Below are 14,377 nucleotides of genomic sequence, written 5' to 3'. Positions count from 1 at the left end.
GTTGAGATTCTATGACCTATGATTCTATGGAGAAAGACCAAATGTCAGCAGAACATTTTTGGGGACAGCGATCATTGTATCAGCATTTAGGCTGACTATGGAAAAAGACAAAGAACAATCCAGGGAAGGAATAATCAATGGGGGAAAGCCAACTTCAATGGAGTAAGAACAGCTGGGTGGAATACATTGGAGTCAAAGGCTGGTAGGAAAAATGATACTGAACAATGGGCAGACTTCAAAGAAGTGCTTCAGATTCCGTCAAGGGTTATTCCCGCCAAAGGTAAATATAGAGCAAACAAACCCATAGGTCCCTGGACGACAAAAGAGAAGGACGTTAAGACATTAACAAAAACTGTGCATCTGCGAGGAAAGTGCTTCTGAGAGGTGTCGGGTAGAAAATATAATTGAGACTTCCGGTTGCGGTGAGGATGAGCTAGCCGCACGTTTCGGCGCCTCCAGCTCCGATGGACCTTCGGGCTCTTTTAAGAGCCCCAACGGGGATTTTTTTCTGCCGAGTAACCCGGTGTGGGGTGTGTGGGAAGGGAGTCCCCCCCCCGAACGACGGAAGAAAAAAACGGCGGCGGCGGCTGCCTGAAGAATCTTCGACTATAAGGTAAGAGGGAGAGGAAAACAAAATGGCGGCGGAGAAATCGCAGGCGACGTGGGGGGCCTGAGCAGGACGAGGTCGTGAGACGGTGTGTGGACCTGCTGAAGAAGGAGGTACTGACCCCGATGCTACAGGCAATTGAGGGGCTTAAGGAGACTTTAAAGACCCAGGAGACTGAGCTCCGCGTGGTGGAGCAGAAGGTGTCAGGTATTGAGGATGAGGTCCTGGGCCTGGCGGTTCAGACTCAGACGCACGAGGCACTTCATAAAAAGTGTGCTGAAAGGATCAAGGCCCTTGAAAACGGAGCGCGAAGGAAGAACCTTAGGATACTAGGTCTCCCTGAGGGTGTGGAAGGAGTGGACTGTGGAGCGTACGCAAGTAAGATGCTGAGCTCACTGATGGGTGCTGAGGCCCCTGCGGGCCCCATGGAGGTGGAGTGGGCAGGTCGGATCCCGGCGAGAAGACCAAAAGCGGGAGAACCACCGAGGGCGAGAATCGTGCGATTCTACCACCTTAAGGACAGAGAAGAGGTCCTGAGATGGGCTAAAAAGGTGCGGAGTAGCAGATGGGAGAATGCGGTGGTACGGATATACCAGGATTGGAGTGCGGAGGTGGCGAGAAGGAGGGCGAGCTTCAACCGTGCCAAAGAGATTTTGCACAAAAAGAAGGTGAAGTTTGGGATGCTGCAGCCGGCAAGACTATGGGTCACGTATCAGAAGAGACACTATTACTTCGAGACGGCGGAGGAAGCATGGACCTTTTATTAAAGAAGAGAAACTGGACCGGAACTGAGGGACTGATGCTGCAGGGAATTGTTATTGTTATTGTTTTGGTTAATGTTATGGTGAAAGTTAATCGAGAAGTAAACAGGGAAGGGGGGAGACCCTGGGGAAATGTGGGCGCCGGTGAGGGGGGAAAGACGGGACATAGTCGGAGAATGGGGAAGGGGAGGGGGAGGGGAAAGGGAGCTGCGCCATAAGAGGCGGGTCAGGTAAAGGGATGTTCCCGCGCCAGAAAGAATAAGGCGGGAAAACAGGCGCAAGGCGGATGGGAGTTCCCTCACACCGGGGGGGGGGTCGAGGAGTGAGCAGGAGTAGCCGGGGTCAGTTGAAGTCAGCTGACTTACGGAAGTGATATGGGGGGAGCAATCAAGCTAGATAGGGATCTAGCGGGGTGGGGGGGAAGGGGACAACTGGGTTGCTGCTGCGGAAATCCAAAAGGGAATGGCTAAAGAGTGGGTGGTCGGGGACGGTGTGCGACGCTGGGGGAGCGAGTGGGAGCGCGGAGGCGGGATATGGGACTGGCCTAGAGAAGGTAATGGCTAGTCGACACGGGAGGGGGGCAGGTAGCCCCCTAGTGAGGCTGATCACGTGGAACGTGAGAGGCCTGAATGGACCGATTAAAAAGGGCCCGAGCGCTCGCGCATTTGAAAGGACTAAGGGCAGACGTGGCTATGCTCCAAGAGACGCACCTAAAGGTGGCAGACCAAGTTAGGCTAAGGAAAGGATGGGTGGGACAGGTGTTCCACTCAGGACTGGACGCAAAGAACAGAGGGGTGGCCATTTTGGTGGGGAAACGGGTAGCATTTGAAGCAAAGAACATCGTAGCAGATAGCGGAGGTAGATATGTAATGGTGAGTGGTAGGCTGGAGGGAATGGAGGTCGCGTTGGTTAATGTGTATGCCCCAAATTGGGACGATGCGGGATTCATGAGACGGATGCTGGGGCGTATACCGGACCTGGAGGCAGGAAATTTGATTTTAGGAGGGGACTTCAATACAGTGCTGGACCCGGGGCTAGATAGATCCAGCTCAAGGACCGGAAGAAGGCCGGCAGCGGCCAAGGTACTTAAGGGGTTTATGGACCAAATGGGGGGAGTGGATCCATGGCGATTTCTTAGACCTAGGGCTAGGGAGTATTCCTTCTTCTCCCATGTCCATAAAGTGTACTCCCGGATAGATCTTTTTGTTTTAGGAAGGTCGTTGATCTCTAGGGTGGAAGAAGCTGAGTACTCAGCCATAGCGGTTTCGGATCATGCCCCACATTGGGTGGACCTGGAAGTGGGAGAGGACAGGGAGCAGAGAACACTCTGGCGATTAGATGTGGGACTGAAGGCGGATGAGGGAGTGTGTGCAAGAGTGCGGGGGTGTATTGAGAGATACCTGGAGGTCAATGACGACGGCGAGGTCCCTGTGGGAGTGGTCTGGGAAGCACTAAAAGCGGTGGTCAGAGGAGAGCGGATCTCTATTGGGGCCCACAAACGGAAAACAGAGGCCAAGGAAAGGGATAGATTACTGGGGGAAATTTTAAGGGTGGACAGGGAATTTGCAGAGACCCCGGAGGAGGAGCTGCACAGGGAGAGGAGACGACTCCAGACCGAGTTTGACCTTCTGACCACCAGAAAGGCGGAGGTACTGTGGAGGAAGGCACAGGGGAGGAGGTACGAATATGGGGAAAAGGCTAGTCGCCTGTTGGCGCACCAACTGCGAAAGAGGGCAGCAGCGAGGGAGATAGGAGGAATTAGGGATGAAAGGGGAGACACTGTGCGAAGGCCAGGAAAGATAAATGAGGTATTTAAGACCTTTTATGAGGAACTGTATAGGTCTCAACCCCCAGAGGGAGAGGAGGGGATGCAGCAGTTCCTGGACCAATTGAGGTTCCCGAAAGTGGAGGAGCAGGAGGTGGCAGGCCTGGGGGCGCCGATTGAGGTGGATGAGGTTATTAAGGGACTGGGAAGCATGCAAGCAGGGAAGGCTCTGGGGCCGGATGGGTTCCCGGTGGAATACTACAGAAAATATATGGACTTGTTGGCCCCGTTGATGGCGAGGACGTTCAATGAGGCCAGGGAAGGGGGGACTCTACCCCCGACGATGTCGGAGGCGATGATATCGCTAATTTTGAAGAGAGACAAAGATCCGTTGCAGTGCGGGTCCTATAGACCTATTTCACTATTGAACGTGGACGCCAGGTTGCTGGCAAAGGTACTGGCATCGAGGATAGAGGACTGTGTCCCGGGGGTGGTGCACGAAGACCAGACAGGTTTCGTAAAAGGGAGACAACTGAATGTTAACGTGCGACGAGTATTAGGTGTGATAATGATGCCCCCAGTGGAGGGGGAGGCAGAGATAGTGGCGGCAATGGACGCAGAGAAGGCATTTGATAGGGTGGAGTGGGAGTATTTATGGGAAGTGTTAAGGAGGTTTGGGTTTGGGAACGGGTTTATTCGCTGGGTTAGACTTCTTTATGGGGCACCAACGGCAAGCGTAGTTACAGGTCGACATAGATCGGAGTATTTCCGATTATATAGGGGAACAGGGATGCCCGCTGTCTCCGTTGTTGTTTGCGTTGGCAATTGAACCTCTGGCCATGGCGTTGAGAGACTCCAGGAAATTGTGAGGGGTGATTAGAGGGGGAGAAGAACATCGAGTCTCGTTATACGCGGATGACCTATTGTTATACGTGTCGGACCCAGCGGGGGGGATGATAGAGGTTATGCGAATTTTGAGGAGGTTCGGGGAATTCTCGGGGTATAGGCTAAACATGGGGAAGAGTGAATTATTTGTGATACATCCAGGGGACCAGAGTAGAGAGATAGAAGGCTTGCCGCTAAGGAAAGTGGAAAGAAACTTCCGATACCTGGGGATTCAGATCGCTAGGAGCTGGGGAACCTTGCACAGACTTAATTTGACACGGCTGGTAGAACAAATGGAGGAGGACTTCAAGAGGTGGGACATGCAGCCTTTATCGCTGGCGGGCAGGGTGCAAGCAATTAAGATGATGGTCCTCCCGAGGTTCTTATTTGTATTTCAATGTCTCCCTATATTAATCACCAGGACCTTTTTTAATAAAATAGATAGGAGCATCACGAGCTTTGTGTGGGCAGGGAAAGTTCCGAGAGTAAGGAGGGGGTTCCTTCAGCGTAGTAGAGATAGAGGAGGACTGGCACTACCAAACTTGGGAGATAATTATTGGGCCGCCAATGTGGCAATGATACGTAGATGGATGATGGAGGGTGAGGGAGTGGCGTGGAAAAGACTGGAGAGAAAGTCCTGTAAAGGGACGAGTTTAGAGGCGCTGGTGACGGCACCGCTACCGCTCTTACCTTAAAAAGTATACCACGAACCCGGTGGTGGCGGCAACACTGAACATATGGGGACAGTGGAGGCGACAGAGAGGGGTGCAGGGAGCCCTGGTGGGGTCCCCTATCAGGAACAACCATAGGTTCGCCCCAGGAAGAATGGATGGAGGATTTCAGAGCTGGTACCAGTTGGGAATTAGGAAGGTGGGAGATTTATTTATAGATGGGACTTTTGCGAGCTTGGGAGCATTGGAGGAAAAGTATAAGTTACCCCGGGGAAATTTCTTGAGATATATGCAGGTGAGGGCGTTTACTAGATAACAGGTGAGGGAATTTCCGTTGCTCCCGACACAGGGGATACAGGACAGGGTGCTTTCAGGGGTGTGGGTCGGAGAGGGCAAGGTGTCAGAGATTTACAGAGAGATGAGGGAAGAGGGGGAGGAGTTGGTGGGAGAACTAAAGGGAAAGTGGGAAGAAGAACTAGGGGAGGAGATAGAGGAGGGTATGTGGGCTGATGCCCTAAGCAGGGTAAACTCCTCTTCCTCATGCGCCAGGCTTAGCCTGATTCAATTTAAGGTGCTACATAGAGTACACATAACGGGGGCAAGATTGAGCAGGTTCTTTGGAGTGGAGAACAGATGTGGGAGGTGTGGTGGGAGCCCGGCAAACCACGCACATATGTTTTGGGCGTGCCCGGCACTGGAAGGATATTGGAAGGGAGTGACTGGAGTGATCTCGCAGGTGGTGAATGCCCGAGTCAAACCAAGCTGGGGGTTAGCTCTATTTGGAGTTGCGGAAGAGCCGGGAGTGCAGGAGGCGAAAGAGGCCGATGTCGTGGCCTTTGCGTCCCTAGTAGCCCGGCGCAGGATCCTACTTATGTGGAAGGAGGCGAAACCCCCTGGACTGGAGGCCTGGGTAAACGATATGGCGGGGTTTATTAAACTGGAGCAGATAAAGTTTGCCCTGAGAGGATCGGCTCAAGGGTTCACCAGGCGGTGGCAGCCATTTCTCGACTACCTAAGGGAACGTTAGAGGGAAGACAGATGACCAGCAGCAGCAACCCAGGGGGAAGGGGGGGGGGTTTAGTTTAGTATAGGTCAATAGATAATGGGGTTTTGTTGCTTGTGTATTGTTAAAAATGTCTATTTTGTTATCGTTCCGTTTGTTTTGTAAGAGGGAAAAATGTTGTTTAGAAAAAATTTTCAATAAAATATATTTTTAAAAAAAAAGAAAATACAATTGAGAACCAGGCTGAATATAGGACGTTCAGAGTGGAGGTGAAGAAGCAAATAAGCGAAGTAAAGAGGGAGTATGAGAAGAGACTGGCATCGAATATAAAAGGGAATCTCAGTCTCCTTATGCACATAAATAGTAAAATGAAGGTAAAAGGAAGAGTGGGACACATTAAGGACCAAAAAGGTATTTGCTCATGGTGAAGGGAGCATAGTTGAGGGATTAAATTAATATTTTGCTTCTGTCTTTACAAAGGTAGAAGATGCTACCCATGCCGTGGTGAAAGATGAGATAATCCAGACACTAAAGGGTTTAACATAAATACATATTGTGTAGGCTAGAGGAAGATTTGTAGTGAGTTCCCCCGGATCAGTGTTGGGACCCTTGCTGGACCTAGACCTTGGTGCACAGGACATAAATTCAAAATTTACGGATGATATAAAACTTCAAGGCATTTCAAGCTGTGAGGAGGATAATGTAGAGCTTCACGGGGACAGAGGGAAATTGGTGGCATGGGCGGACAGGTGGCAGATCAGGTTCAATGCGGAGAAATGTGAAGTGATTCACTTTGATGGGAAGAACATGGAGAGACAATATAAATGAAGGTAGCAATTCTAAAGGGGGTGCAGATGAAGAGGAACCTGGGTATGTATGTGTATTTGCCATTGAAAGTGGCAGGACAGGTGTGGGAGCAGTAATTAAAGCTTACACGGCATTCTAGGCATTGGTAATAGGGGCAGGGAGTGCAAGAGCAAGGAGATATGTTAAAACATGTGGAGACACTAGTTTGGTCTCAGATGAAGTATCACATTCTGTTCTGGAGCCATACTGCAGGAACATAGAACATACAGTGCAGAAGGAGGCCATTCGAGTCTGCACCGACCCACTTAAACCCTCACTTCCACCCTATCCCCATAAGTCAGTAACCCCACTTAACCATTTTGGACACTAAGGGCAATTTATCACGGCCAATCCACCTAACCTGCACGTCTTTGGACTGTGGGAGGTAACCGGAGCACCCGGAGGAAACCCACGCAGACACGGGGAGAACGTGCAGACTCCACACAGACAGTGACCCAGCGGGGAATCGCACCTAGGACCCTGGAGCTGTGAAGCCACAATGCTATCCACTTGTGCAACCGTGCTGCCCAAGGAAGAATGTGAAGGCATTGTGGAGAGAGCAGACGAGATTCAGAATGTCACTTATATAGGTAGTCGGGAAAAGCTGAGACGGTTTTCCATGGCGAAAAGAAATTTGAGACGAAATTTGATTGAGATATTCAAAATCATTAAGGATCTGGACAGATGGGAAGATTTTGATTGGTAAAAGGGTTGAGAATGAGAGGACACAGGTCAAAATAAGCAAAAGCGATATGACAAGTGGTTGGGGCCCAGAGAGCAATGCCTGAGAAGGTGACAAAGGTAGGTTCAATAGTTAAATGAAAAGGAAGGGAACAGCACTAGATGGATTGCTCATTCAGAGAGCCAGTGTGGACATGAATGGGTTGAATGGCCTCGTTTGGAGTTTGAACAATTGTCATGAATATAAAAATTGTTCTATATTGTATCTTATATTTGTGGAAGTAATATTATTAAAAACCCTGGTTTAAAATACATACAGGCTGTATGTCTGCCAAAGCTGTAATTAAGAGTTGTAAAAGGTTACAGATAAAGGGCTAATGGACACGTGCTTTGATTTCTGGAGATTTCCTGGAGTGTAAATGATTTGAGGGACTGTATTTAGCCATGGAACTTAATGGGATACAGATGAAGTGGTAATGGGAGGATCCAGGCCTGTCTGTAGTTTTACAGTTGGTTTTAAGATTTTAAATTGAACAGCAATTTGCCATAGGATTTTAGTCTGACAAGATAGAAGTGTACTGGATCTGCCCTTGAAAGGATCGCTCTCCAAAGATCCCTTCACAGTTTAGCAAGGAACATGTTTTTGCTCAATTGGAATTTGTAGCAGGTGTAGATAGTAAGTTGATTTTTTTTTTTCCCTTTATTTCGAACTTAGAACATTACAGCGCAGTACAGGCGCTTCGGCCCTTGATGTTGCGTCGACCTGTGAAACCAATCTAAAGCCCACCTACACTATTCCATTATCATCCATATGTTTATCTAATGACCCATTTAAATGCCCTTAATATTGGCAAGTACACTACTGTTGCAGGCAGGGCATTCCACGCCCTTACTACTCTCTGAGTAAAGAACCTACCTCTGACATCTGTCCTATATCTATCTCCCCTCAATTTAAAACTATGTCCCCTCTTGCTAGCCATCACCATCCAAGGAAAAAGGCTCTCACTGTCCACCCTGTCTAATCCTCTGATCATCTTGTATGTCTCTAGTAAGGCACCTCTTAACCTTCTTCTCTCTCTAACGAAAGCAGCCTCAAGTCCTTCAGCCTTTCCTCATAAGATCTTCCCTCAATACCAGGCAACATTCTGGTAAATCTCCTCTGCACCCTTTCCATTGCTTCCACATCCTTCCGATAATGCTGCAACCAGAACTGCACGCAATACTCCAAATGCGGCCGCACCAGAGTTTTGTACAGCTGCAACATGACCTCATGGCTCCGAAACTCAATCCCTCTACCAATAAAAGCTAACACACCGTACGCCTTCTTACCAACCCTATCAACCTGGGTGGCAACTTTCAGGGATCTATGTACATGGACACCGAGATCTCTCTGCTCATCCACACTACCAAGAATCTTACCATTAGCCCAGTACTCTGTATTCCTGTTACTCCTTCCAAAATGAATCACCTCATACTTTTCTGCAATAAACTCCATTTGCCACCTCTCACCCCAGCTCTGCAGCTTATCTATGTCCCTCTGTAACCTGCAACACCCTTCCGCACTGTCCACAACTCCACCGACTTTAGTGTCATCTGCAAATTTACTCACCCATCCTTCTACGCCCTCCTCCAGGTCATTTATAAAAATGACAAACAGCAGTGGCCCCAAAACAGATCCTTGTGGTACGCCACTAGTAACTGAACTCTAGGCTGAACATTTCCCATCAACCACCACCCTCTGTCTTCTTACAGCTAGCCGATTTCTGATCCAAACCGCTAAATCACCCTCAATCCCATGCCTCCGTATTTTCTGCCTACCGTGGGGAACCTTATCAAACGGTTTACTGAAATCCATATACACTACATCAACTGCTTTACCCTTGTCCACCTGTTTGGTCACCTTCTCAAAGAACTCGATAAGGTTTGTGAGGCACGACCTATCCTTCACAAAACCGTGTTGACTATCCCTAATCAAATTATTCCTTCCTAGATGATTATAAATCCTATCTCCTATCTCTTATCATCCTTTCCAAGACTTTGCCCACAACAGAAGTTGAGGCTCACTGGTTTATAGTTACCGGGATTGTCTCTACTCCCCTTCTTGAACAAGGGGACAACATTTTCTATCCTCCAATCTTCTGGCACGAATGATGACATAAAGATCAAAGACAAAGGCTTTGCAATCTCCTTCCCAGAGAATCCTAGGAAAAATCCCATCCAGCCCAGGGGTCTTCTTTATTTTCACACTTTCCAGAATCGCTAACACCTCCTTATGAATCTCAATCCCGTCTAGTCTAGTAGCCTGTATCTCAGTATTCTCCTCGACAACATTATCTTTTTCCTGTGTGAATACTGACAAAAAATATTCATTTAGCGCCTTTCCTATCTCCTTGAACTCCACGCACAACTTCCCAATACTGTCCTTGACTGGCCCTACTCTTACCCTAGTCATTCTTTTATTCCTGACATACCTATAGAAAGCTTCACAGTTTCCCTTGATCCTACCTGCCAAAGACTTCACATGTCCCCTCCTGGCTCTTCTTAGCTTTCTCTTTAGGTCCTTCCTAGCTAACTTGTAACTCTCGAGCGCCCTAACTGAACCTTCACGTCTCATCTTTTCAAAAGCCTCCATCTTCGTCTTGACAAGTGATTCAATTACTTTGTAAACCACGGATCCCTCGCTTGACCACTTCCTCTCTGCCTGACAGGTAGATACTTATCAAGGACACGCAGTAGCTGTTCCTTAAACAAGCTCCACATTTCAATTGTGCCCATCCCCTGCAGTTTCCTTCCCCATCCTATGCATCCTAAGTCTTGCCTAATCGCATCATAATTGCCTTTCCCCCAGCTATAACTCTTGCCCTGCGGTATATACCTATCGCTTTCCATCGCTAAAGTAAACATAACCGAATTGTGGTCACTATCACCAAAGTGCTCACCTACCTCCAAATCTAACACCTGGCCTGGTTCATTACCGAGTACCAAATCCAATGTGGCCTCTCCTCTTGTTGGCCTATCTACATGCTGTGTCAGGAAACCCTCCTGCACACATTGGACAAAAACTGACCCATCTAAAGTACTCTAACTATAGCGTTTCCAGTCAATATTTGGAAAGTTAAAGTCCCCCATAACAAGTGCCCTGTTACTTTCACTCCTATCCAGAATCATCTTTGCAATCCTTTCTTCTACATCTCTGGAACTTTTTGGAGGCCTATAGAAACCCCCTAACAGGATGACCTCTCCTTTCCTGTTTCTAACCTCAGCCCATACTACCTCAGTAGACGATTCCTCATCAAACGTCCTTTCTGCCACCGTAATACTGTCCTTGACTAACAATGCCACACTTCCCCCTCTTTTACCACCTTCCCTGAGCTTACTAAACATCTAAACCCCGGCACCTGCAACAACCATTCCTGTCCCTGCTCTATCCATGTCTCCGAAACGGCCACAACATCCAAGTCCCAGGTACCAACCCATGCTGCAAGTTCACCCACCTTATTCCAGATAACTGTTTAACTGCTAATTGTAAAATTATTTATCTGATAAAGTGATTAATTCTGTGTTTCAGTTAAAGTTTGTTTCAACATAAAAAGATACCTATTGATCAGAATCATCACTCCTGGGGTGAAGTATCCTTTCCTCAGTTTTACAACTTAAAAACAGTTGTTTGGGGTCCTCGTCCGGTATCTTAACAAATGCTTTGGTCTGGTCTGATATCCTAACACAATTCTGATTCTGCTACTGTTCCTCAGGAGTATGTGAGTTATTGATCTTGTCATGTGAGAGTACTTTTAAGACATGGATGTTTAAGCAATGTATCTTTAAGAAAACAGTGATGTCAGAGAGTGGGTGGTGCTGAGGTCAGGTCAGCCATTTTGCAGTTTAGTTTTTGCAGGTTTTAGTTGCAGTTTAAAAAGCAGTGTGTGTGTCTGTGTGTTTCCAGAGAGCTGCAAGTTTTGCAGTTTAGTTTTGCAGTTGGTGAAAGCAGGTTGTGTGTGTGTCTGTGTGTGTCCAGAGAGCTGCAGGAAAAAAACAAGGTGCTGGAGCTGAAATCAACCAAGCTAATATATCTCTGCCATTCTACAGAAAATATATATATCCTTTAACCTGATGAAATTTTGTTTAAAGGTGTTAAGTATCTTGGAAGTTTGAAGGAAAAGTTTAAGGAGTTATTTACTGTTACAATATTTTCTGAGTTATCTTTGAAGTAAGGGGTGTTAAGAGATCCAATGTTTATTTAAGATGTTAAGTTGAGTTCATGGAATAAACAGTGTTTTGTGTTTAAAAACCCATGTGTCCATAATTGTAATCCCACACCTAGGGAAAAAGCCATGTGCTAGGAAAAGCAACAAATCCATTAAAGGGAGAGGCTGGTTGAACTCCATGATACATTTTGGGGTTCTGAAAACGCCTCGCCCATAACAATCTCCTCTCGTCTATAATGATGCAGAAAAGTTTGATATATGTTGTGATTATTACGATGTTACTTTGTCTGCTCTCTTTTTTTGAAGCTGCGGTTATTTTGTAGCTCAGCCGAAATCCCGGGAGAACTGTATTTGGTTTGCTTTGCACAAAGAGAATCAGCGGCAAACGTGAAATATGGAATAATAAAGACAATGCACGTGGAAATAAATGATATTTCAGACCTAAAACATTGCCAGCATTGAGATATAATGATGATTACTACAATAAAAGTATTATATTAAATTCTTCTTTTACAGAATCACGGCGCTGTCAAGATGAAAATCAAGTTTCCAATAGAGCCTAATTATTGTTGTTTAATGGGACTTTTCAACCTCTGATCACTTAAATTAAGTGTGTAAATGGCTGATGCATTGTACAGAATGGAAGACACTCACACCACCCAACGGTTGCATAATCCTATCAAAGAATTCTGCTTCATCAACGTCTACTGCCCTGGGGGAGAAGCCAGATGGATTCCCTGCAATTGCAGTACTTTACTAGATAGCCCCATGAACTGCTTTCCAGACAGAAAACAAGCAAAGGCGGAGTCAGGTTCTGCGAAACAGAGAGGCTTGTGCTCTCACAACACTGCTTATATTCAGAAGCAAACTGCCACAACTAACGCTGTTAAGGAATTGTGCGCAGCGTCCTCATGCCCGGTTGAAAAACAATCCATATTTGCTGAGGCATTAAGCGTAAGGCCGGGTTATAGTCTAATCTTGAGCATGGGAAATCAAGATGGAAAATTTGAAGGCATTCAAGAGACTGAAAATAAGCAGAGTGAACAGGAAGAAGATTATGGTGATCTACAGCATTCAGTGTCAATTACTTCTGACCGTAAGAAAGCTGATGCCAAGAAGAAAAAGATGAAACAACTTAGCAGAAGAAGAGAAAACGCTGAGGAGCCTTTGTGCAAAACTGTCAAAAATAAATCTTTTGTGGAATCAGAACATTGTATTGACAGAGCAAAAGAAATATCGCTGCTGAGAGATGAGGTGCGCACAAAAAATATTGTAAGCAATTCTCCTAATTCAGTTAATTACAGTAAAAGCAAAAATCTCCAGCCAGCCATGGTGGGTATTGACTTTCTGCCGGGAATGAACAGGGCTAACTTGGAGTTGCCAAGGAACGATTTTGATTTTCAGGATAACGCAAGGGCAATTGGACTAGGCACTGATCTTGGCAACTTTATGTCCGAGTGCGGTGATAAACTTATCGCAGAAGATTTAGTGACCAGTAGCAACAGTTTATTGGATGATCTTCAAGATATCATAAAATTCCAGCAAGAGCAGCAGGATAATTGCTTGCGAACAAAGCTGAAAACTCCACACTTACCTGCCGAGGCCCGCACCACAGCATCCTTGGCAGATATACTGTCTGAGAATAACAAGCATCACTGTGGAGATGAATTAACCCATGAGAACAGGGCAAACACCGTGGTTGCTAAAATACAGGATGCTGAAGTGGTTGTGCGAAATGTTGTTCCGGCTATTTTGAGGATGAAAGAAGACCAAAATCATGTTCTCTTTGCAGATGCTACAATTAAGTGTTCTACTGAGGAACAAAATATTTCTACAGTGGTCACTGGAATGCAGAGTGACACTGTGACCATTTGTGATATTGTCACAGTACCTGGAACAGACTTGGAATGTGAGAGTTCCATGATGTGTGGAAGGGAGACAGACAGCGGCAGCAAAGTATCTGAGCATGTCGAGGGAAAAGTACAAACGAGTACAGATTCACAGACGTCCAGTAGATATGTCAACAAGCACCTGTTAAATGTTGTTGAGACGGACCAATTTCATGAAGCAGGTGAATGGCATAGAGTGGAAAAGGGCAAGTCACATGCAAGTGGAACTAATCAGACTCGTGACAAAAATCTATTAAGGGATGACACACTAGAAATAAAAGAAAAAGTGTTTCTAAAGCCCCTCGAATCGGCTGATGTCATATCCTTCGGTGAAAACACGAAGGAAGACAGCAAAACTGTTTCTCTATCTTTATTAACAGGAGTTAGTAGTATTTTAAACAATCTGTGTCCTGCTAACAATACACATATGTCGCCTGTTGCGTCCCCTTTGATCTCAGGATTACCTAGTCCTCGGCTCCATCACCGGATTCTCCCACTACCTGGATTAGAAATAGAACAGAAAACTCAACAAGAGGACAGTTTAATGTTATATGCATCCATTTATGACTGCATCACATCTAAAGGAATAGAAGGGGGACAAAACTTGATCGAAGGAAATACTTTGCAACAGAATTTCAGTGACACAAATGAGAAATTTCATCAAGACTATAAGGAACAACGTGCATTATCTGACGATCTGTCATTACAAGGTTGGTCAAAACTGTTTTTCTGCAAATTCCTGCAATTGCTTCATGTTGACGAGATAAATCATTTGTTTCTGTATGATTTGTAGTTTTAACTTCACTACACGAATGAAAGTCTGGTAGATAAGTTTTTTGAAAGGACTATTAGAAAAAGGCTCTGGTCACATTGTTAAAATCCGATGTAATTTAATGATCATCGCTGACAACCCATGGATTGCATAACTTTTATATGGATCCATTAAAATGTAATGTTCATGATACTTAAAGGCTTGAGTGCAATCAGTGCAGATTTCTGCATTCCACTGCTAATTTCTCTGTGGTGGAGATGCTGGCCTTGGACTGGGGTGGGTACAGTAAGAC

The 14,377-nt window shown here is 46.3% G+C and overlaps 1 protein-coding gene across 1 annotated transcript in view; it reads left to right on the top strand.

Annotated features, from left to right (window-relative positions):
- fmn1 (formin 1) overlaps positions 1-14,377 on the top strand; it is a 639,512-nt gene that overhangs the window by 55,815 nt on the left and 569,320 nt on the right. Inside the window, 1 exon segment of the mRNA XM_072484913.1 lies at positions 11,941-14,023. Coding sequence (XP_072341014.1) covers positions 12,043-14,023 — 1,981 coding nt within the window. The 5' untranslated portion in view covers positions 11,941-12,042.

The sequence above is a fragment of the Scyliorhinus torazame genome, chromosome 2 (genome assembly GCF_047496885.1).
Source record: "Scyliorhinus torazame isolate Kashiwa2021f chromosome 2, sScyTor2.1, whole genome shotgun sequence".
NCBI lineage: Eukaryota > Metazoa > Chordata > Chondrichthyes > Carcharhiniformes > Scyliorhinidae > Scyliorhinus > Scyliorhinus torazame.
Note: the sequence above shows the minus strand (reverse complement) of the source record. Positions and strands in the feature narration are given on the sequence as shown.